Below are 23,857 nucleotides of genomic sequence, written 5' to 3'. Positions count from 1 at the left end.
TATCTTTAGAAAACACACAGAGTGACGACTGTGAGGATGTGCAGAATCAGGGAGAATTTCGTTCTGTCGCACACAGAGGATCTGTGGATTGGACCTGACTGGATGGCACCTCCCAGCAGCAGGAGCCGTGATGACCTCGGCCTGTGCCCCAGGTGGTGTGGCTGCCCGCGCAGGCCTGGGCCCCACAGCTGGCTCCAGGAGCTGTTGAGTGCTGTGATCTTGATGTGTTGTGACTGCCTCTGCTGGAGCCCTTGCCTTTCTTCCCTAGAGGATGAGGAGGGTGCGAGTTGCCTCTGACATCTGCTTTGTCCTGATGTCTTTGCTTAGGGCAAGCTTTGTATCTTACCTTCTCTCCCCGGAGAGAAGAGGTCCTTGTGCTGTGACCTCCTAACAGGGGAGGCAGAGGGTTCCAGATGGTGGGTGACACACAGGATGAGGTGCTCAGAGGCCCTGAGTGGTCCCCTCGACCACCTGTGCAGCTTTTCCTTCTCCTGAGCCTCCCCTTGTAGTTTTTTCAACCCTCCCCTCCCTGGAGTCCAGGAAATCCAAAAACCAAAATTTAAACTAAATCCACCGATTCCAACCCATCCTAGTAACACAGGGCAGAGTAGAACTGCCCCGCTGGACCTTCCAAGGTTGTACTCTTTATGGAAAGGTTTCTCAGGAGGTAAGCACTCAGCTCCTAACCACAAGGTCGGCTGTTCAAATCTACCAATAGCTCAGAAGGAGAGAGCTATGGGAGTCTGCTTCCTTAAGGTTATAGCTTGGGAAACCCTGTGGGACAGATCTCTGTTCTGAAGGATTGTTACAAGTCACAATAGACTCTATAACAGTGAGTTTATGTGGAAGCAGACTGTCACCTTTCTCCCTCGGAACAGCTTACTCACTCATTGCCGTCAACTCAGAACTAGTTCATAGCTGACCTTCCAGCAGGTTTTCAAAGGCTGTAAATCACATGGGAGGAGATTGTCCATCTTTGTCCCACAAAGCAGTTGGTAGATTTGAACTGCCTGCCTTTAGGTTGGCAGCGTGAAAGCTAGTGGGTTCTAACTGCCAGCCTTTCTGTGAGAGCCGTTGAGTGCTTAGTTACGGCATGACCAGGGTCCCTGCCCAGGTCAACGGCTCTGGAAGGAGACTGCCTGCGATCACTTGGTCCCCCAGCAGGTGGGGCTGTGGAGAGCATCCTGTGGCCGCCTAGAGAGCCCAAGGCTGCGACAGAAATAGCCTCAGCGCTCAGCTGCACTCCGCGCCTGTGCTCCTCGCTCCACTGGCTAAATCAGCCACTGCGACCACTTGAAGGCTTTCAAGACGTGTGCTCCCTGTTTGCTTCTGAACTAGTGATTGTTCCGACGGCTTCGTAAGCTCAGTCCCAGCCAGCAGGCCTCATGCACAGCCACCACCTGTCAGTGCAGGCCTGTGTGTTATGGTACAGAGCAGGTGGACTAGGAGGAAAGGTCTGGTGTTCTCCTTTCAAGAGCCAGCCAGGGAAAGCCCTGTGGAGCACAGAGTGCAGATCTGCAGCCTGACATGGGGTGGCACAGGACCACGCATCGATTCTTCTTCACCGTCTTTTTTAAATAGATTCTTCTTAAGTCTTCCTTATTTATTGCCCAACTCTTTTTTACATGCATGCAAAGCAATTTGAATGCCACGACTTGGGTTAGGTGCAGGTTTGGTTTTAAGTTGCTGTCCTTGCCCTTGAACACAGACTTGCAGTGGGCTTTACTGGGGATGATTTTCCCTCCTATGAAGAGTACAGACGTGTGGTTGCCAGGAGGACCCCGGGGATCTCATCTGACCTTGAGATGAAGATGGGGGCTGCTAATTGAGAAGGGCCAGAATAGCTCCTCTGCCCCGATGACTCCCTGACCTCGAAGTTTCCGAGATGCACGCGTGTTCAGAAGTCAGCAGGATGTTTGAGAAAAGACAGACATTGGGCAGCCTGGCAGGGTTCTGGTCTCAAATAGAAAAGCAGGAAGAATGGAGCTGGTGGAGAATGGAGTGGGAAGTGAGAGTCCACAGTGCGTGGCGTGTGTGGCTGAGCAGAGCCAGCCCCTCCTCGTGTGTGACAGCACACCATCCTGTTAGCTCCTCCGTCCTGGGACAGTCAGGGTGCGGGCAGGTTGTCTCCTGGACCAGCCTGTTTGCTCACTGGCCGTAGGCCTTAGTGGGAGGGCAGGCAGATAACAAACTTCTTAAAGTCTATTTGCTTACTTTGGAGAAACTCTGATAATTGATGTTGATTTGTTCACTATCTCAACAAACATGTATTGAGTGTGTGCATGTCCCAAGAGTTTCACGGTAAAGTGGACAGTGGGGAAATTCCATTAGTATAGACCCCCAATTGTGCACATTTTGAGAGTGTTTTCTTTACAAGGAGTCTGTGACTTCATAAATCCGCTGGGTCTGGATTCCGATTGCTGGATGTACATGAGGACAGCTATCTGTGGTCAGAGACTCATGTGTCTGTGTTTCCATTTCAGATGCCTTAAGGCCAGATAACACACTGCAGAGGCTCATCTTGGAGGGCCAGCAGCTCCTGGGAGACTCCTGTGTCCTTGACAGGGTCCCAACTGACCCCCAGTTCCCGCTGATACTCCTGGGAAGCAGTCAGTGGTCTCTCCACCTCTCACCTCCAGCGCAGCCACCATGGAAGCCCCGGAAGTTCCAGTGGGATCACTGATTGACTTCGGGACTGAGCCACCCTCACCTCCCCCGGAGACCCTGCCTCCACAGTTGCGGGATGCGGACGGCTCGCAGGGGGATGGTGCATCGGAGAGTGAGACCACCGAGTCTGCGGACAGTGAGAATGACATGGACGAGTCGCTCTCCCACCCGTCCTGGGACCAGTACCGCCGCTCCTCTTCCAATGACTCCTTCTCCTCCACCCACAGTGCCTCCTCGGCTCAGGACGAGGAGACTGTGGAGCTCCGAGAATTCATGTGTAACTACGTGCAGAAGGTCTTCTCCGGAGGGTAAGGGTGGTACAGACACATGGACACTCTGGCTCCGCCCCGGTCTGGTATCCCTAGAGCCCCAGGCTTCCACTTGCACCAGTCAGCGCTCCCCAGCCCCACCTGGCTGCATGCAGAGTCTATGGGGCATATTTCACAACTCCAGTGCCTGGGCTCTGTTCCAAACCCATTAAGTCGGAATCTCTAGGGAGCTGCACAGCATCCACAAGTTTAAAAGCTTCCAGGTGATTTTCAAATGCAGAGTACTCAGAACCTCTGGGAGGGATAGCACAAGGCCCCAGCTCTTGGGCTTTGCCAGCAGAGAAATGTCACACAGGCGCACTGGGCACTGCACACTGTCCACTCTGTGTGTGTCACCTTCGTCTTCGTTTGGGACTTTTCCACCAGAAGGTAGAATTCAGTGCTTGCAGAGTCCCCCCACACCTGGGCCTTTGTCCGTGCTGAGATGAGCAGATTCAGGACTTCCTGAAACCCCTGGGTGTCCGATGCTCACTCCAGGGTCAGCATTCAGGCAGAGTGCAGTGAGCTGGGACATGAAGCTGTCCTGGGTGCTGGCACCCTTGGCTATCCTCAGGCCTTACTGGAAGGCAGGGCTGGGGGAGACAAGACAGGGTCCTGGGACCAACCTGCCTGGGTGGCCCTCACCCTAAGGACACCATCTTCCCACAGAGCACGAGAAGCGGGTCAGCTGGGGTGCAATCCTTGCTGGTGCTCACTCTCTTCTCTTCCTCCGGTGCACTCAAGTGTTGTCCTTTCCTCTGCTCTATTTCTCCAGGGAGGACCTGGACCAGGAAGAGAAAGCCAAGTTCGGGGAGTATTGCAGCAGTGAGAACGGGAAAGGCCGGGAGTGGTTTGCCCGCTACGTGAGCGCACAGGTGAGGGGTCGGTGAGATGAGAAGAGAGAGTGTCCCCGCTAAGAGTCAGCTAATTACTAAGGATAACAATCCTGTCCCCTTAATTCACCCTACCAGCCCACCCTGGAGGAAACAGTCCAGGGAAATGACTTGACAGTGTTGTCACCTTGGGGCTTTGCCTCTCCATAGCTGCCCTGTCTGGGGGCATGTGGGAAGCTTCTGCTTTTAAAAGTGTTATCGGTAGACACTAGAGCATGTCTGCTTGTGTTCAGCTGAATGACAGCAGTGTGCACAGGTGCCTGTGGTCCTGGCAGAAAGGGACAGTGGCTTTTGGTGGCCATCCGAAGCCTTTGACCCAGCTACGTACAGGGAGTGTCATAACGCAGAACCCACGCTAGTGAGCCCCCTGAGCTCTGCTTGTCCCCCACACTGTCCCTCATGACTGCATGTGTCCTCTCTCTGACAGCGCTGCAACTCCAAGTGTGTCTCAGAGCCCACCTTCTACCGCCTGGTGCAGTCCTTTGCGGTGGTGCTGTTTGAGTAAGTATGGCGGCTGCTCCGAGCCTGTGTCCCATCCCGGAGGCCTGTGCTCACCACCTTCCCTGCCCTGAGATGGCACGGCTCACTCAGATACACACTAGTTATCAGCTTGCCTCTGTTCCATGCATCAGCATCGACACGGAAGAAGTCATGACCAGCACCCAGGGATGCCAAGGATGCGGTGTTTACATGCCAGTGGGAGCAGAGGCTGTGCAGCTGGATGTGAGTCAGTCCTCACAGCTCAGCCCTGATTAGAGCAGAGATTACTGCTCATCCTGCACCCCTGCCTGTCTGGTCTCAGTACTTCTTGACATCCTGTTGTGAAAGACTCAAGTTAGCTAACCTCCCACCTCACGAGCAAATAGCAGATCTGCAAAGCCCTGTAATCTGTCAGCTTCACATGCCCTGTGAGTGTGAATCAGGCACTGCTGGGCCTTTTCCCCCACAAGGCAGTGTGGCCAGTTCAGAGCACGTGCCAGCCACGCCTGCGTTATTGTTGCCAGCTTGTGAGGCTGCCTGGTCCAGTACTGTCCCCCTGATTGGCAGCAGGTCAGACCATTGTCACTCACAGAGTTCTCATAAGCAGATTTTTGGAAGTAGCTTTCCAGGCCTTTCTTCCTAGGCCAACTTAGTTTGGAAACCTGTTTCACATTACAGCAGCACAGAGGCCTCCATGGACAGACAGTTGATGGCCAGTCAAACACACAGGCCAGCAGTGGAGCCTGGGACCCCAGCATGAATGGCGAGCATTCTACCTGTGAACATCGCTGTCCCTCTCTCCCTGGAGAAGGCCCCCCTGCGGCAGCTCAGCTGTCAGGTTAGGAACCAGACCGAAGGATTGACAAACTCTCTCCTCCTCTGAGCTCGCTGACTTTCTAGGGTGACCAGATGACCAGACTGTTTCATATTTTCTGTACATGAGTCAGAGTAGGTGAATTGCCTTTCCAAGTGACATGGGGCAGACAGAATGCTTCTCTGTCCCCCAGCCCTGGCCATGTGTGGGGAAGCTGAGCAGGACTGTGATGTTGTCCAGTCAGCTAGCAGGTAGAGCAGAGTGGGAGCTGTGATGGGAAGAAGAAGGGGTCCTGTTTCCACAGCCTCCCGTGCCCCACCTGTCCTCTTGTCCCTTTCTGTCTAGAAGCCCCCATTTGTCTCCCTACCACTGCCTCCTCGTGTCACGTGTCCATACGCGTCTTCTACCTGGAACTCCCACCTACTTGTGTTCCCGATCTTCTCTCCAGAGAGACCGCTGCTTTGCTCATCTTTCCCTGTGCCACCTTGAACATAAGACCAAACAAGAGAAGGATCCTTCTTTTTCCTGCAGTTTGCCAGAATATTCCAGGCCTAGGACATGCTTCCCATCAGGGAATCAAAGCTTCAGAGCCAGCAAGGGTGGAGGGACCGAAAAACCACCAACTGAAAGTAGCTGCAGGTCCTTTCACTCCCACCTGAAGGGCATGTTGGAGCTATTTTAAAGCATGCTACCAGGCTGTGTTGTACTAAACAGCCTCTCGTGCATTTTAAGTACCTCAATTTGCAAACATTTACATATATAGAAATTTTCATGAACTCATATTTTACGTCATTTTCACCTGTCCCACATGTCAGTCAACATACTTATCTAATTCTCCAGTTCTTGTTAAAGAAATAGAATTGGAAGGAACAGATCAACAGAGGTTCTGACCTCACCAAAATGAAAACTTTCCATTACTTGCTGAGCATATATGCTTTTGTAGGGGTAGTTGACTTTGATGCCCTCTGAGGCGATGACCCCAGTGTCCTCAGATCAGTAACTTATGACTTCAGGGTCATGGTGACGATTAAGAAGTTTACATAACTTTGTGCCATGTTGGTTCTGTCATAGATATATATAAATGACAAACCTCTAGGTTAGAGTCAGTCAGGACCTGGTGGAGTGTCTTTGCATTTGTAAGTCAGTTGGTCCCTAAGTGTCCAGTTGGAAGCTGGGAAGTTTTTGGATTCTGTGATGCTATTGGATTCTGGAAGGTGGGTTCCCTTGTTTTGGTTGAGGCTGTGGTGTGGACTGTTGGATTTTTTATTTTGTTCACAGTTGTGTGTGAGCTGATTTGATTTGCTGTATTTAGCTAACAATGAGTTGAAAGCCTCTTGTTTAGGGTCAGTCAGGACCTGGTGGAGGGCCTTTGTACTTAAAAGTTGGTTGGGCCCTAAGTGTGTTTCAGACGAAGACTCTTCTAAGTAGTAAGACACTGGTCTGTCGGTTTGTTGTACAGAGGTAACTCGTGGTTGCAGTAGTTTAGTTCTTTAAATTGATTCGCTTTTAAAAATTTGTGTTTTTAATATCACAAAGTTTTTATCTAACAAAATGATAAATAAAAGTGACCCATAATTTCATTAAGGGCTCTCTCTGGTGGCCTAGTGGTGAGAAGCTGGATTGCAATCCCAAAGGCACACGATTTGAATCCACCAGTTGCATGAGGAAGAAGGATGGGCAGTTACCTGCCATGTGATTGTCTGCCTCTGGAGCCCTCTGGAGGGTCAGCATTCTGACTCGACGGCAGACAGCATCTTCTTGTCTAGATCACCTCTTTGATTTTCTTCTTAATAACACTTGCTCACGGTTCAAAACTAGGCAGGAAAGAAAAGGACAGAAAAAAACAGAGTAGATGAGGGCGTCAAGCGCCTGCATGAAAAGACAGGCCTCTCTCTCACCCCCACCCTCTCCTTCTGAATGCATCCCTCTCGAGGTAGCGCCTGTGAACAGTGACCACACAGCCAGTGGACTATTCCAAGTCAGTACGTTTGCCGTCACTGCCAGTCCTGTGAGAGTAAGAGCTGAGCCAGTATCGTTTGACCTCAGCAGAGAACGTACTTGTAGGGTGACTTGGGGTTTTGCACTTTTTACCACAAAAATGCATTATATTTATGAAAGTTTTCGTGGCTCTAAGTTCTTCTAATATATGGGCATAGCACAATTTATTCTCCTATTTGATGACATTCCGACTGTTTCTCCTTGTTTCCTTTTCTCCTTAGTAGTGCTGCAACAAATACTGCTGTAGCTTTTGCAGCTGTTTTGGTGTGCACTGTACTGGAGAAAGACCTTTTAAAAAATTTCTCCCCCCTTTTTGATTGCTAAGCTGACTCAAAGCAACCCTCCCTCAGATTTCAGAGTCTGTCATTCTCTACAGGAGAAGACTGCTCAACTTTCTTCCTCAGAGCAGCTCGTGAATTTGAACTACTGACCTTTGGGTAATAAGATCATAAATAGACTCTGGTACACATGTAGACCATTTGTCATTATGAATAAGCTTTATCTCGCAGTTTCACTGGTTTTCAGCCAGTGCAATAATCTAGGTCTGCATTGCAACACCTCAGTTTATAACACACCTCCTCCTTTCATAATCAAATACTCCCCTTTACGATTCTAGTAGGAAAATCCACTGTGCACCTAGTTTGCACACCAGTGATGCAAGCCTGAGAGGGTATGAGGAGAGGAGCGCTGGCTCTGTTGGCTCAGGCTGTCAGCCTGCTGGCCCTGCGTTCTCAGTAGTCTGCCAGTTGTGTAATCTTGCAGACACACTGCATTCTGTCCTCTGATGTAGTTGTCCTCCATTTTTGTAGAACACCCATTTTTGCATAGTGCCTTGGTCTTTGTACCCTAAACATATCAGTAAACCAGGACTGGATGGATGATACAGCAGTTCTCGTGTGGGCCCTGGAGCAGCAGCAGCAGAAGGGAGATGTGAGAAGAAAGGCTGGCCCTCGGGTCCCAACCTTGAAACCTGCTGTCCTGTAGCCAGTAGGGACCCATGGCCACCCTCCATTGGGTATCTGAGGCCAGAGATCTTAATTAGAGAAGACTGCCTTGAATCTCGCCTGTGGAACAGTTGGTGGATTCGAACTGCCAACCTTTTGATGAGCAGCCCAAAACTTAAGCTACCACATGGCTCCTAAACCCCACCTTAGCGCCTGAGGGAACTCCAGCCATCTGTCTGTCAGCACTCCCTTGAGAGGCTCTCCCTTGGGATCACTGATAGGGAGTGTGTCAGGTAACTCCTGGGAAGACGGAGGGCCAGTGGCCTACAACTCATGCACGGAACTGAAATGAAGCCGGGCTTCTGATCCTGACTCTCCCTGTGTGTTGCACTGAGTTTCCACCACTTTTCCAGCTTCAAACTAAGAGTCTGAAAATGACCTCCACCTGCCCAGCGTCAGACCCAGGCTTAGTCTCCATGTCTAGGGACCCGCTCACTGCAACAAGGGGATGATTTCATTGTCTCTTAGGACTGAGTGCTGATTTTGACACACACGTGCACGCTGTGGTCGTGTTTGGCTAACTCAGGGTGACGGGGTTGAGTGGAGTGGTCCTTTAGCGACCGGCCTTGCTTCTCGTTTCAGGTGTCACCAGATGGATGACTTTGGGCCTGCCAAGAACCTCATGACCATGTGCTTCACCTACTATCACATCGGTAAGAGCTCAAGTTGCCAGTCAGTGCATGGTGGTGCGGCAGACTTTGGAGACCAGAGAGAGTAGGTATTAGGGAGGGCAGGAGCAAGGAGTGAGACCCTTACAGTACAAGGAGAAGTCATGGCCCATTCGTGGGCTCAGAAGTTGACTTTCCATGGTACAGAAGAAATCACTGAGCTGTTTGGAAGTGAGAAAATGTCACTTTAGACAGGACCAGGGGAGTGGGGAGGCAGGAAGAGCTGGATGTTATAAAAGCAGGGTTGTTTTAGCCAAAGTGAGCACATGGGTGCTGAGAAGTGAGGTGAAGGGGGCAGTCTGAGATCTTGGGCTGAAGAGTCTCCAGGTTTGTACTAGAGATAAGAAAGGGGTTTATGCTGGGGCTGTGAAGTTGCTCCTGGCTCTTTCTCCTGAACTTTCCAGGGCATTAGAGCTCAAAAGCGTCATTTTAAGCTCCTTGGGCTGTAACTGCAGGGATTCCTCCAGGCAGCTGTGATCAGAAGGTTCTGTGAGCCTGTGCAGAGACCAGAGCTGGGTCGGGCCAGCACCAGACACTGTCCATCCTCTCAGGACCCTGTGGTCACTCACATGGTTTTCCTGCTTCCCTCTCTAAGTCAGCTTCGTCCTTCTCTCAACAGCCCGTCCTCTCCACACCCTCAGCCCTGTAGCTGGTCCTCTCCACACCCTCAGCCCTGCAACCACAGCCCTTTCTCTCCACGCCCTCAGCCCTGCAGCCCGTCCTCTCCCTGCCCTCAGCCCTGCAGTCCAGCTCTGCCTGCTTACCATCGTCACTGGCCATGTCCCTAGTAGGCTGGCCCTCTGCACCCGCTGGTGGTCTCTGGGTCAGGAGGGGCCTCCAGCATGAACTGGGCTCCTACGGCTCCGACAAGTCCCTAACTGCTTTCCTGAGAAGGGTCAGTGCGTCTTCTGCTTGTGGAGGACTCAGACCGCCTTGAAGCACACGGAGCCTTGACCCCTGCAGGACACCTTGACCAGTACCTCCCATTTACAACGACCACTGTTGAGTCGATTCCAATGCATAGTGACCATGTAAGAGAGTAGAACTGCCTGCCCCCTGTGGCTTCCAAAACTGAAGTGTCTGTGGAAGCACACTGCCAAACTCTTCTGCAGAGTCAGCTGAGTTTGAACTTCTCACCTTCTTATTACTTAACAGCCCAATACTTAACTCCTGGCACCACCAGGGCTCCTCTAGGACCATACGGTGTCATCAGAAAGAGGCGTTCCTTGTGTTCCCGTGGCTCATGCTTCTCTGCCCTCCCTGTTTTCCCACCTCCAGTGTCTCCTTGTCGTCTTGGTCAGCCCAAGGGCCGTCCAGCCTGATCTCCTACCACAGGAAAAGAATCTCTTCCTTCCGTCTTCTGCTGACACTTCACCTCCATGACCACACTCGGTGTCTGGGGGCCCCAGGCCTTGGGCTGTTGGAGGACTGGCTCCTGGCCTGTGTGTTCCCCCTCACTGTGCCTGCCTTCTCTGGATTTGCAGGTGCTTGGTGGTTTCTTGCAGGTGGACCATGTGTTCAAACCCTCGTTCTCCTGCCGTCTTGTTTGGTGGCATCGGGGAAGGATTCTCCTACCACTCAGGGCCGCTATGGTGCCCTCACGCATTTCCTTTTGCCGTCTGCTGTTCCTATTTTACAAATGCTGTTTTCTTTCTCCAGGTAAGCCGCAGCTGCTCCCCTCTGAATCCAAGGAGAAGCCCGTGGGGAGCATCGACTCCTACCTGAAATCTGCCAACAGCTGGCTTGCGGAGAAGAAGGACATCGCCGAGCGGCTGCTGAAGAACACGTCAGCGAAAACAGAGAACGTGAAGGGCTTCTTTGGGGGGCTGGAAACCAAGCTGAAGGGGCCCCTGGTGAAGAGAAATGAGTAAGTGTTGCCTGTCTGTGTCTGATTGGTGGGGAGGGGATGGTCATGTCAGTGAGTGTGACAGATGACAAGAGGCTAGATTACACCTCCACATGTGAGTGACAGCCGAACCTGGAGGGAGGTGGGGACTCTCTCCCCTTTGCAACCCACATGTAATGAATCTGTCCTGTACAGCCTGTGGTGAATGACAAGAATGCTGAAGTGAGGTAGGGACTTGGCCCCCCTTGCAATCTCTGGGGACTCAGAGCGATGCAGCTGCCAGCCCAGCTTGACGGTCTGCCCCTCAAGTCCTGTCTGGCTTCTCTCTTTGCGTGCTAACAGCAGGGACGCTCCCTTTGGGGTCCGCACTACTCTTGGCTGATGGGGAGCATATGGAGACTGTCAGTTGAAGGAGAGAAATTACACATCCCCCTCCACCCACCTCCTCCCACTAGGGAGTGAGCTAGTGCCCACAGAACAAAGCCCAGGGCACGGCCTCTGTCCCGGGACAGCAGCTCCCATGCGGACATTGGGGCAGCCTATGAAAGCGTGGTGTGAGATCAAGACTAAACAGGAGGAAACAAGTGCCAGCCAGATTGGACCCTCAGCCTCAGAGTCCTGGGGGGCTACCCTGGCCCTCTCGGTCACCACCAGTGACTGGGACAGCTTGGCTGACCTGGCTTATGCCTCTTCTGGGCTGTACAGTTTGGATTCAGAGAGAATGGTGCAATGAAGCTTAAGTACAAAATAGTTTAATTACCTTAAAAATAGGAGGTTAAGGCGAGCTCTGGTGGCCTAGTGGCAAGAAGCTGCACTGCAATCCTAGAGGTGTGCAGTTCAAATCCACCAGATGCTCTGCTAGAGAAGGAGGAACAATCTCCTCCTGTACCAGTCAGATCCGATTTGATGGTACACACACAAAATAACAAAATAAAATTTAAAAGTTTTAAAAAAATATGAGGTTAAATGAAACAAACCAGATACAAAAACAAGCCCTGTGTTGTCCATAATGTGTTGACAGGCAAATACAGAGACCAGAGTAGAATAGCAGTTAGCAGGGACTTGGGAGAGGGGAGGTGGGGAGTGATTGGAAAATACCAGAAATGACCAGGTGTTGACCGGGCTGAACGTGGGGAATGGCGCAGAATTATGCACATACCAGAGTTTGAAGTGAGGGGAACTGAGCCCCGCGTCTCAAAATCTGCAAACTAAGGGAGCTCTGGTGGCCTAGTGGCAAGAAGCTGCACTGCAATCCCAGAGGCGTGTGGTTTGAATCCACCAGATGCTCTGCTGGAGAAGGAGGGACAGTCTCCTCCTGTACCAGTCAGATCTGATTTGATGGTACACACCACAAAAAATAATAAAATAAGGGGAGCTCTGGTGGCCTAGTGGCAAGGAGCTGCAACTACAATCACAGAGGCGCACGGTTCGAATCCACCAGATGCTCTGCCGGGGAAGGAGGGGCAATCTCCTCCTGTACCAGTCAGATCTGATTTGATGGTACACGCACACAAAAATAATAAAATAAAATAAATATAAAAAATAATAATAAAATAATTTTTTTTTTAAATCTACAAACTGGCCATGGACAGGTATCTTTCAGAGAAAACCACATTACCTGGATATTTGGCCTGTCAGACAAAGTCCAGTCTCAGAGACATAAACAGGTTTCCTGGACGAGAAAACACAATTTGAGCTCGTTGATGTGGGCAGATTTCTCATTGCTGTGGTTTCTCTCCCTCAGGGAAGATGACAGCAAACCCAAGGAGAAGCAGCAGAAGACAGGTGAGCGGAGCCTTGCGTGCTAATGTCCCTCCACATTCCCCGGCCCCAGGGAGGGAGGCAGTGCTTTTCCTGGCACATGCACTTGTTAACCTCGAGCACCCAGAGTGGTCTGGGTCCTTATGACCAGGGCTCGTACATGGGTGCTAAGCGCTCAGCGGTAAGTCAGGAGGACCGTTCTGTGTTTCTGTGGAGGAACAGCTTTTCTAGTCGAGCGGGACTGGGTGGGAGGCCCACCATCCCCACAGCCACCCTGGGAAGAAGCCTCTGTTGACAGAACCGCTGTCTGAGGCACGGAAGCTGCGTGGGATGTTCAGACTCAAGCTGTTTGCCGTTGAGTGAGAACCAGCTCACAGCCAGCCCTCCAGTGCTTTCTGAGGCTTTAAATCATGTGGGAGGTGGCTGCCCGACTTTCTCCTGTGGAGCCGCTGCAGAATTTCAATGATGTGTTTTTGTGACCTTGTTTTGACTTGGGGAAGAAGGAATGACTACTGGGAGGCTGGGGCCATGGGGTTATTAGCATGTGAGCACATGTCAGAGGCCCCTCAACCTCTCCCTCGTCCCACAGTGACTGTGTACAGCCCAGAGGAGGAGAGGAAGGGGGAGAAGATCTACCTGTACACGCACCTGAAGCAGCAGCCCATTTGGTAAGCCCTGGCCAGTGCTTTTCCATCCTGCCTACCTGCAGGGCAGCAAGCCGCATTCCGAAGCTCACATCCTAGCTCTTCTGTTCCCATAAAAATGAAGGCCTGCACTTCTGTGGGGATGGCTGACGGTAGATGAGCGATGACTAGAGTTGACACAGTTGAGGGCACCTGGACGTCTTACATTGCTGGTAGGATTGTGAAACGGTATAGCCTCTGTGGAAAGGAGTCGGGCAGTGCCTCAGCTGACAGAATGTGAGGTTCCATGTGGGGGGCACTCTCACCCCAGGGTCATACCCACGGGAGAGGAAACTGTATGTCCACAGCAGCATTGTTCACACCACCCTAAATGCAGAAACAACCAGCATGGCCAACTGATGAGTCATTCCATGTCTTTTAATACAATAGGGAGCTCTGGTGGCCTCATGGGAAGGAGACACGCTGCTAACCTAGAGGCACACAGTTCACATTCATGAGCTGCTACGCAGGACGGGGTGGGCAGTGTCCTCCTAGGCATTTTACTGCCCCTGAAAACCCACCGGAGGGTCAGCTGTGGGTCGGTTCCGTCTGTACGGTACATAACAACAATCATGCGTCACTGCATGGCCATAGAAAGAAATGTGTTATGATACATGCTACAGTATGATGCATCCTGAAAGCATTATCTGAGTGGAACAAAGCAGACACAGAGGGCCCCAGCTGGTCAGAGAAAGCCAGAACAGCAAACCCGGAGAGGCTGGGAGTCGGCTGGTGGCTGCCAGGGCCCGGGATGGAGGCCGGGGCTGAGGGGTGCCTGCTAGTGAACACATGCATTTATTCCTTTGGTGCTGACAATGTTCTGGAAGTAGAAAGTGGTGAGGCTTCTACAGCACTATCACTGTACTGAAAACACTTAGAAAGGGAGCGGTTGAGATGTGACCCAGCACCTCATTTGAATTTACCAGCAGCTCCTCTGGAGAAAGAAGGCCTGGCGATCTCCTCCCGTGCAATTTACAGCTGTGGAAACCCAGCCGAGCAGCAGCTCTGAGCTAGAACCAGCCTCGTGTTGGCAATGAAGATGAATTCGTGAATGCCTGTGCTTGTCACCACATTGGGGCGAGATTGTTCCACTAAGGAGATGAGATTAGTGTAGTGCGTATCCTGAGTCAGTCTCTTGTTTGAGTAAGTTTGCCTCATTCCCACAGAGTTGAACCAGCCCATAGCTGACCCTCCATGTGGTTTCTGAGGCTGTGAGCTAACAGGAAGAGATTGTCCATCTTTCTTCTCAGGACTGGCTAGTGGATTTGAACCCCGAGGAAGGTGCCACCTTTGGGTTTGCAGCACACCTCCCTGGGACCGGGTCAAGAGAGCTCCCCTTTTGAAATATAAGCGTTGAGATAAGCCAGTGGAAGAAGCAGAGGTGGGGCTAGATTGGCGCCCTGCCTCATGGAGGACGCCCAGGAACCAGCAAACCAGCTGAAGAGACAGAGCTGAGAGCTGGCACAGAAAGAAGAAAGTGTCCCTTAGAGCCAGCAGCCTGGGTTAGACTCCTGGCCTCCTAAACCATGACAGTCACATTGGACACTGAGTGCGCCAGTTCCTGGGATCCAGCGGGTGTCACACAGTCCCTGCTTTGCAGAGCCCAGTCCAGCTGTGGTAGAACTGACCATACCAGGGGCCCGTGGGAAGGGCTCCCAGAGTTTAGGAGCTGCCAGGAAGACTGAGGAGGTGGTAACCCTGGAACTGGGCGCAAGCAGGGACAGAGAAGGAGGGCCCAGCCCCACGGAGTGTGTAGAGATTCAGCCTGGCTTCCCCAGCCCGGGGCCGTGCCTTTGTCTCAGCGTCTTGAACAGGGACTGGGAAGCTTTCCTGTAAAGAGCCAGAGTAGCTAAGTCAGGCCTAGGAGGCCGTGTGGTCTCAGTCACACTTTGACCTCTGTCACAGTGGCCCCAGAGCAGCCACAGACAGTGTGTGAATGAATGTTCACAGCAGTGTCCAGTGAGATGTGTGCAGAAACCCGATTGCCAGATCTGGTTGGCCAGGCCTTGAGCTTCAGGAGTTGGTCTTCCCACTGTGTCCCTGTAAACGTGTTCTTTCTCTGCCTCTTAAGTTGATGACACCCAAGCCTCCCAGACCCTCTTCTTCCTCCTCGAGATCCTCAGTCCCTGCCCAGTGATCTCGGGCTTTACTACTTCTCATCCTCATGCACCTTTTCTGCCTTAGTTGTGTTTTCCCTTCTGTACCCTGTGCGTGGAGTCCCAGGGGTCGCCATTCCAGGTAAAGCACCTCCTGCCTGGTCGGCCATCGTGCAGACATGGCCTGACGCCCATGTCCCTCCTGCCTCTCTCCTTAGGCACACCCTGAGGTTCTGGAACGCAGCCTTCTTCGATGCTGTCCATTGTGAGAGGAGAAAGCGGTCTCCCACCACCAGGTAGGAGCCACGCACTGGCCCACCTGGCCGCAGGGATGAGGACGGGGCGTGCCTCTAGCTAGCTGCCTGTTGCTGAAGAGGAAGCAGGATGGCTGAGTCGATGCCTTCTATCTCCTTAGTCCGCCTTAGCCCCGGTGCCCGCAAGCTGCCTGAGGGTCCTGGGCACTCACAGCGGGTGGGGGGTCGCTTGCATGAGCGCTTTCTGTCCTGGGCACTGGCATGACTCCACCTGGGAAATGCACACTCCCTATGAATGGGCTGCCAGGCCCCTCAGCCCCCTGCTTACTCCTGAGGAAGCCCCTGCAGCAGAACCATTGTGTGTGAAGGCGGTGGGGGGATGGTACAGGTGGCCACCCCAGATTTGCTCTCCAGGGAACACGGTGGACATGCCAGCAAGCCCTCTCCAGAGAGCGTGTGGCAGCAGGGAGTGGGCTGGCCACCAGGAAGGACAGTGAGTGAAGGAGCAGCAGCCCCCTCATGGGAGAAGCTGGCTGAGTGGGACCACCCTGGTCCTGGTCCTGCCTGCCCTGTGACTGGGAAGAGGCTCTCAACCTCGAAGCTCCTCTGTTTCCCTGTTAGGAAACGGATGCCTTTTCCCCCTGTGGCCACTCTGTTCATCCTTCTCCCAGCAGAGACAAAGGGACAATGACTGACTTCCCATTAGGCCCTTAGGATGCCAGTGTTTGTGGGGATCTAAAGGGAACTCTTCCTTTTGAGGAGCATGGAATACTTTCGTGCAGATGAGGAGTTGGGAGGGAGAGACACTGAGACCCCATCCCAGGGAATTGGAGAGAGAGAAGGAGAGGGTGCACTCTGCAGGATGAGAGGCGGGTCCCCGAGGCCCCCGTAGGAAGCTAGCCGACCTCGGCCCTGTCTCCCTCTGTCTCTTGCCTTGCTACGATGCTCTTGCTTCCCACCTGTTCTCTTTCCCATCCACATACCTTGCATGACTTTGACATGTTCTCTGTTTACCTGTTTCTGCTGCCGCTCCAGAGGGAAGGCTGGAGAGGAGGAGGACAAGAGGTGTGTGTGTCCGTGACTTCGTTCTATTTTACAGTGCTGGGGCCACTGACGGCCACATGAGGCGGGGCCCAAGCATGGGCATCAGGTGCATCTCGCCAAACCAGTGTCCCTGGGACGCCATCCCAGTGGCTGTGGAGGGTGGGGACCCCCCCCCAAGTCCAGAGTCCCTGGAAATAGTCAGAAATCATGTTTGGCTCTTGGAGCACTAATAGGAAATCTAGTAGGGCTCAGAGGGGAGCAAATAAGATGGGGCGGGGATGTCTGCTCAGATTCCAGAGAGTTATGCCCTCAGCCCTTCTCAGGCAGTCCTCACAGTCCCACCTCGGCCTCTGCTCTCACAGTCAGGGCGGGGTCAGAGGAGGAGATGAGACGGGGGAAGACTGCTCCTTTCTTCCAGCCAGGTGGTGGTGTGTGGGGTTTATTGGGGAAGGGGGGGGTCTCCTTTCAAGACAAGGTCCTAGAAAGCATGTCCTGTATGCCCACAGTGGGGGCTGGCTGCCCTGTGGGCGGAGGGCTTGATACCTCGATGGTAGAGGCTTTCAAATTGTGCGTTTGCCCACGTGGACCAAGCCAGCGTTGAAAGACATGAAGGTAGCGTGGGCATTGCATGTTGAGGTGTTTTTTAATTATTGTTTAGAGCTAAGGTCTTGGTAAGAAATTAATAGAGGAAACGGGACAAGAACTCACACTACTAAAAATGCATGTATTTATATCACAGTGTAAAAATGGCTCTTTAACTGCCCGCTCTGCTCACTGGGCCCCGCACGTGCACACAGTTCCTCTGTGGTCTCCGTTAGGACCCTGACCTCCTAGATGGGACAAGGAAAGCGAACTGTTAAAGTGGATCTTCAAGCGATGTTGAATTCTGACATGTTAGTGGGGCAGGAGCCCGCTCACCGTGTTTAACTAATGTCACTTGGCTCTTGTTTAAGATGCCAAGAACATGGGTACCAGGGCCTCATCCTTCACAGAGTCTGTCCTTCACAGGGGCAGAAAAAATACCCAGCACCAGTCCACATGGTTCACAGTGGGGGGACGCTCGTTTTCCGCTGCTGTCAGACTCCGAGCTTAGCCTCCCACTTGGCTAAGCTTTGTTCCAGTTTTCAGAGTTAAACCAGACCCACTGCTGTCAAGTTACTGTAGTGACTGGAAGGGGTGGAGTACAGCTGCCCCCGGGGTTTCCATGGTCGCTATGGGAGAGACTGCCTCATCCTTCTGAGGAACGGCTGGTAGAGTCAAACTCTCACCTTCTGAGTAGCAGCCTAGTGCTTTAACCATTGAGCCACCAAGGCTTCTCTTCTCGAGATCTGCCAGTTCCAATTATGGCTTCTAATGCAATGATTCTTTTTTCCCAGTGACAGTTTTGTGACTCATGTCTCTCATAACTGGTGATGTATTTATGCTTAATTTTACTTAAGAAAAGTCCCAATAGCATAGTACATTGTGTGTTGAACTGCCAGGTTAGCAGTTCAAAGCCACCAGCCACTCCATGGAAGAAAGATGAGGACTAAGAGTTACGGCGTTGGGAACTGATAGAGGTTCACCTTGAGTCAGAAGTGACTCAACAGCATTGGGCTGGCTTGGTTCGGTGGGGTTCCCTCTTGTGTAGTCCTAACTATGGTGTGTTTTCCAAGGGAACATTTATGTATAATAAATATATCCTTTCCAAACGTCCCCCATCCTTGGAATATTCCTGAGTGGTACTGAGATGAACCATTAGCCAAGAGCAAAATTTCTTAGTAGAGTTCACTTTGACCCCAAAGGCTGGTTGGGCTGCTGCCAGGAGGGGTTGTTTGGGCCTCAAAGGCCTCCTGTCCTGAGAGCAGAAGCTGCCTGACCACACACCGCCCAGTGCAGTCTCCACAGCTGCCTGGAGACGTCCACGAGTGCCCTGGGCCAGATCCGAGTCCCTTCAACAGAGGTGGGAGTAGGGTGGGGAGGGAGTGAGCCCGACCCCTAGGCCGGCTCCAGCCTAACTGATCTTTTTGAGTAATACTTGCAGAGAGCTGCATGCTTTTCATGAATCTCTGGGTCAGGTTTCCCTTTCAAAAAGCTGTTGGCTGGCCACATCCATAGTTCCCCTTCAGCAGTGTGTACACCCCGTGTACAGCGTCCACAGTGACAGTGTGGGGAGTCTGTACACCCCCTGTACAGCGTCCACAGTGATGTGGGGAGCGTGTACACCCCCCGCACAGCATCCACAATGAGGTGGGGAGGGTGTGCGCCTGTCCAATCCTGAAGGGATGGTGGGTGCAGAGGCTGAGGAGGGCACACGAGGGAAGTTGGCAGAGGCCCTGGATACAGACTGGGTATTTTCACGCATTGTCATGTCATTAGCATGACAAGAGTGGCAGTGGCACCCCCACTGCCTCTCCCTGATGCCCTGGGCCCCCAGGAGGCTGCAGCAGCACCACTCATGTCCTATGGGACCCAGGGTGGAGAGGAGTTCAGAATTTATGTTCTTTTGTTTTGTTTCTCTTCCTCTGGCTTCATCATCCCCAGCCTCTCACTCCCTCTCTCTTTCTTCTCTCACTTTTCTTTTATCTTTCTCTTCACCTTTTTTTCTTTTTTCAGTTAGCCTCACCCATGCAGAGTTTCATTTAAATGGGCTAAAATGAGCTTCAGTGTCTACACAGACGGCACGTCCTGGGCTCCCAGGGGCCTGGGGTTTGTCGTTAGAGTAAGGAAGGTTCCCAAGTGAGGACGGTCTGCAGTGCTGAGGGAGGGTGGGAGGAGAGAACACTCCCCTTTGAGCTGGTTTAGAGCCATGTCTGATGGGCAGGTCTGTCGCTCAGAGCAGGAGCCTTCCTCCTTGGGAAACATTGAGGGTTTGCAATGCTCCTTCTAAGCCTGAGAAAGGTACATGCACCCTGAGGCCTCACAACCCCACATCCACCACACCCGCTCTGCAGAGTCTAGTCTCCCTGTGAGGGCTTTCCACCACAGTGCCTGGCAGAAGCCATCCATCGCTCAGTTGGGGCTCTCGAGCCTCCCAGATCATTCCAGAGAGGCCTCGCAGGAGGTGTGGGGCCCCAGTTACTAGGGCTAGAAGAGCAGGGTGGTAGGGCGGCCCTGGCAGAGAAGAGCAGAGGCCTCTGCTTAGAGAAAGGCAATGTGGTCCACAGAGGCTGCTAGATAACCCCCACCACTCCAACTCAAGGTCCCCCATCCTGCAGTGGGCCCCAAGGTACAGCACGTGACCACACAGCAAGACCACTACAGAGCCAGTGCAGCCTGGAGACACAGGGAGGCCAGCACCCTGTCCCAGGTTCCCTACCCAGTCACCGTGCCCAGGCCAGGCTCCTCTCCTCTGTGAAGTGAGCACATCACCATAAAGACACAGCTGATGGTGTCCAAAGCAGCTTCTGTCCAGTGATGTACAAACACGCTGCCGTCTGGAACTCTGCGTCTCAGAAAGAGGAAGGAAATATGAGTCTCAGCCCTTGGACAAAATGTCAGATTGGTTCTCTGTGCCCCAGCCCTGCCCATGTGGTGGTTCCACCTGTGGACGGGCCGGGGGAGTGGTGGACGCAGAGGCACGCTCCACAGGTTCTCCCTCCTGTGTCTGCAGGGAGAAGTGGTGCCACATGACCCAGGAGGAGCGAGACGACAGCCTGCGCTTCAATGAGAACATCACCTTTGGGCAGCTGGGGTAAGGGCTGGAGAGACCGCAGGCAGCCCTGGCCTGGGCTAGCGTCCTGGCGGGCAGCACGAGGCACCTGCACTGGGGCCCATCTTGGTGGGGTATGGGCCACTAATGGGGCTTCCTAGGAGCCACGCTCGGGCACGGGAGCCCCTCTGCAGAGTCCCCCAGGACAGGGGCCCTCACTCCTTGTGAGTCAGCAGTCCTCTGGAGGAAGCGCCCTGGGACAGTGTCACAGTCCCCTGTGGGCCTGGTCACACTGGCCCCAGTTCTGCCTCCTATTTACTGCAGCCTCCCCACGCTGCGCTTGGTGGCAGCTAGGTCGCGTGCAGGCAGTGCACTGGCTAATTAGCTGTTTCTTTTCATTTGTTGCTAATAATGGTGGGTGTTGGGTGCCAGGGAGGAAGGGACCCAGCTTCCTGGCCCCTGCCTTTCAGGCACGAAGGTGACCCTGGTACTATTTCCCCAGCACATTCACGCACAACATGCTGGCCTTTGGGCTGAACAAGAAGCTGTGCAATGACTTTCTGAAGAAGCAGGCCGTGATCGGGAACCTGGACGAAGGTGAGGACGTGGTCAGGGTGGGAGGCAGGCTAGGATTGCAGAGGCAGCTGCTGTCCACACAGGGTCTCCCACCCTGCTGGAAGTGGGGCTCCTACTCCAACTAGAAGTGTCAGAACGATCTCGAGGGTCCTGGTTCACACCTCTTTTCCTACCTGCACCGGTTACTATCGAGTCATGGTGACGCAGGTGTGGAGGAGAACTGTGCTCCATGGGTCCTCAGTGGCTGATCTGGGTGTAGGTCACCAGGCCTTTCTTCCTAGGCACCTCTTAGCTGCTCATGACTCCTCCCTTTTCCTAAGTCTACTTAGATACTGGAGATGCTTTTAATTCTTTCTGAAAAACCATTTTGGCTAGATAAGATTGCTGGGGTGGGAGGTGCTTCATCCATGTTTACAAACGATGCCCAAGGTAAAATCCCAGGCAGTTCAGGCTCAGATGGTGACCTTGTAAGTGGTCAAGCTCTGGCCATGAGTTCCCCCTCCTTGTGAGTGGCCCCTTCAGTTCTTGAGTCTCCCTATGGAGACGCCCTCTGGGGATAGCATCTCTGACTGTCCAACTAAAGGAGCCCGTCACTGAGCCCAGCCTCCCAAATCCATGCAAGGTGCCCTTCCTTTATAAGTTCCAGTCCACCCAAACCAAACCAGTGCTGCAGCTGACCCCAGCCCGTGGCAGTGCTGTGCGTGCAGGGGAGACCTGCCCTCCACAGGGGGTGTGTGGGAACTAGGGGAACACATGCAGCAAAACAGCCACCACATCAGCATTCCCTCCACATGCAATTCAGGGACAGGTTGCCCTCCTCGTGGTGCATGGCCGTTCCCGTGAGCCTTTCTGAACTTGGTCCCACCGCCTCCAGCCAAGCCTCCGTGTTCTCTTCCCCCTCTGCCTGCCCGCTCATTGGTTTCCGTGTGTCGGTGTCTGCTGCTTTCGTCCATGAGGGCAGACAGTGTTTGTGCTTTAGCAGCTGGCTGGCTTCACCCGCAGGATGTGTCCAGGGTTGGGGCCGTGACAGGCATCATGATGTGTCCCCCTTTGCAGCTGGCTGGTATTCCATTGTGTGTGTCTAGTCCGCGTTTTCTTACCCGTTCTTCTGTTGATAACGTTTCTCCCTCGTGACTCCTGTGGGAAGCGCTGCAGTGAAGGTGGTGCCCAGGGCTCTGTTTGCATTCCTGCCTCCGCTTCTCCCCGTGCACACCGACGGTGGGCGCTGCTGGGCATATGGTGCAGTCCGTGTTCTGCTTACTGAGGACCCGCCTGATCATCTTCCCCTGAGCTGTTCCGCTTCACATTCCCATCCATTATCAACAACCTCACCTGAACTTGTTGTTTGCTCTTTGGTTGTTTGTAATCGTTGCTGTTTTAACAGGGGTAGCAAGAAGGGTACCTTGTTATCTCACTGTGACTTTGATTTGCATCCACTTAATGTCTAATGAGGGGCTCTGGCAGGACAGTGGACAAAGTGCTTGGCTGCGAACAGGTCAAAGATGCAAACCCACCAGCTGCTCCGTGAGAGGAAGATGTGGCCATCTGCTCTGGACAGACTCACGGCCTTGGAAGTGCTCTGTGGCAGTTCTACTCTGTCCTGCAGGGCTCTGAGGCATCCGGATCAGCACCGCAGGCAGACCAAGTTGTGACTCCTCTGCCGTGACAACAGAAGCACGTCGAGAGTGAAGGCTGGGGGCAGTCACCTTGATGGGCACAGATGCAGAAAATCTCTCCATGTTAGCATTGTCCTGTGTAAAGGAGCCCACCCAGCTGCTGACCCAAAAGTCACTGCTTTGCACCCCCACTAGCCGCTCTGTGAGAGAAAGATGGGCAGTCTGTCCTGTAGAAATGAAAGCCTTGGGACCCTGCAGGGTAGTTCTCTGCCCCGCAAGACCACTCTGAATCTAAATGGACCCCACAGGAGTGGGTGATGCTGCTGTGACATCACCTGACCCCCAGGCACCCAGTGGAGGAGTTTGCTGCCTCCACCGTGTCATAATTGGTGTGGGGGAAGCTCTGCATAACCTCCGGCATTTGTGGCTCAACCCACTCCTGGTGCTTGGTAGACCGGGTGCTGGGGTGTTGAGGGGAGCAGTGTGATGGAGTGAGATACTGCACACCCTCCTGTGGGGGTCCTCATATCCAGAGGCTCTTGTTGAGGGAACAGGCCAGGCCTGGCCGCCAGCACGCTTCCTCCCGAGAATTAATGCTCTTTTCTCTTCCAGAGCAGTACAAGCTGCTCAGTGACCACATCGAGCAGATGGCCACAGAGTAACCACAGGAGGCCGCCCCGCGGCTCCCACCACAGAGGACTCTCCCGGGCCCAGCGACTGGCTGTCAGCCTCAGTAACCCTGCATGACATCAGCAGCACCCGGAGCCCCCTCTGCCCCACACTAGCCGATAGAAGAACCTGGAGGCCATGATGCCTCCCTCTGCCTGTGTCTGCTCCCGTCCACGTGCCAGTGCGCCCCTTGCACTCTAATGCCTCGTGACTGTCCCAAGCATCAGCCTGATGAGGTGACGGGGAGCGGAAGGCGTGCTGCCCAGGCCTGCTACTGACCACTGGCTGGAAAGACTGTGCCAGGAGGGGACTGGTGGGCTCAGGAGATGGACGAGAATGAGCTGGAAGGGTCATGTGGGGCGTTGTCCGTCATGGCTGAAGACGAGGACCCCACCTTGGATGCCGACTCACTGCTTCACAGAACCCTGGGGTGATGGGGAAAGGGTGCCAGGACAGAGAGCAGTCACAGGACTCACAGGGGAGAAAACCTTCTGCTTCAGAGGGACCTGCCCCTCATGGGCTGTGTGAGCAGAGCCACAGGCACCAGACAGGACGGGACCCACGTCCTCAGGGACTGAGAGAATCTGCAGCTCTCCAGGAAGTGCTGTGTGAGCTGTCCAGTGCAGGAGTCCAGCGCAGGAGTCCCAGGACCAAGGTCTCGTCACGTAGTGCCCGTCCAGAGTCCACAGGGCTGCTCTATCCTCAAGAATGGATGAGAGGACCACACACAGGGTGCCATGACTAAGCAGGCCCACGGAGGGTACAGGCTGAGGCCTTCTCATCTGAGCACTGGGCCCGTCCAGCTGCCACCTCCTGCCGGCATGGCTACGCTGGACAGCTTTCAGCCTT

General features: G+C 53.4%; 1 protein-coding gene across 2 annotated transcripts; it reads left to right on the top strand.

Moving 5' to 3' along the window:
• Positions 1–2,649: 2,649 nt before the first annotated feature.
• KIAA0513 (KIAA0513 ortholog) lies at positions 2,650–23,001 on the top strand. 2 transcript variants are annotated; one of them, XM_006888793.1, is made up of 12 exons: positions 2,650–2,975; positions 3,751–3,850; positions 4,296–4,369; positions 8,747–8,817; positions 10,492–10,699; positions 12,423–12,463; positions 13,029–13,107; positions 15,437–15,514; positions 16,508–16,537; positions 20,109–20,189; positions 20,650–20,744; positions 22,952–23,001. In XM_006888793.1, exons 1-12 carry the CDS (start codon positions 2,650–2,652, stop codon positions 22,999–23,001), a joined length of 1,233 nt encoding a protein of 410 aa, XP_006888855.1. The 2 variants fall into 2 exon arrangements, with proteins under 2 accessions (XP_006888855.1, XP_006888856.1); XM_006888794.1 differs by lacking the exon at positions 16,508–16,537.
• Positions 23,002–23,857: the final 856 nt, after the last annotated feature.

The sequence above is a fragment of the Elephantulus edwardii genome, unplaced genomic scaffold, assembly GCF_000299155.1.
Source record: "Elephantulus edwardii isolate Elephantulus edwardi_28Jun2011 unplaced genomic scaffold, EleEdw1.0 scaffold00072, whole genome shotgun sequence".
Lineage (NCBI taxonomy): Eukaryota > Metazoa > Chordata > Mammalia > Macroscelidea > Macroscelididae > Elephantulus > Elephantulus edwardii.
This window is presented reverse-complemented; position numbering and strand designations above follow the sequence as displayed.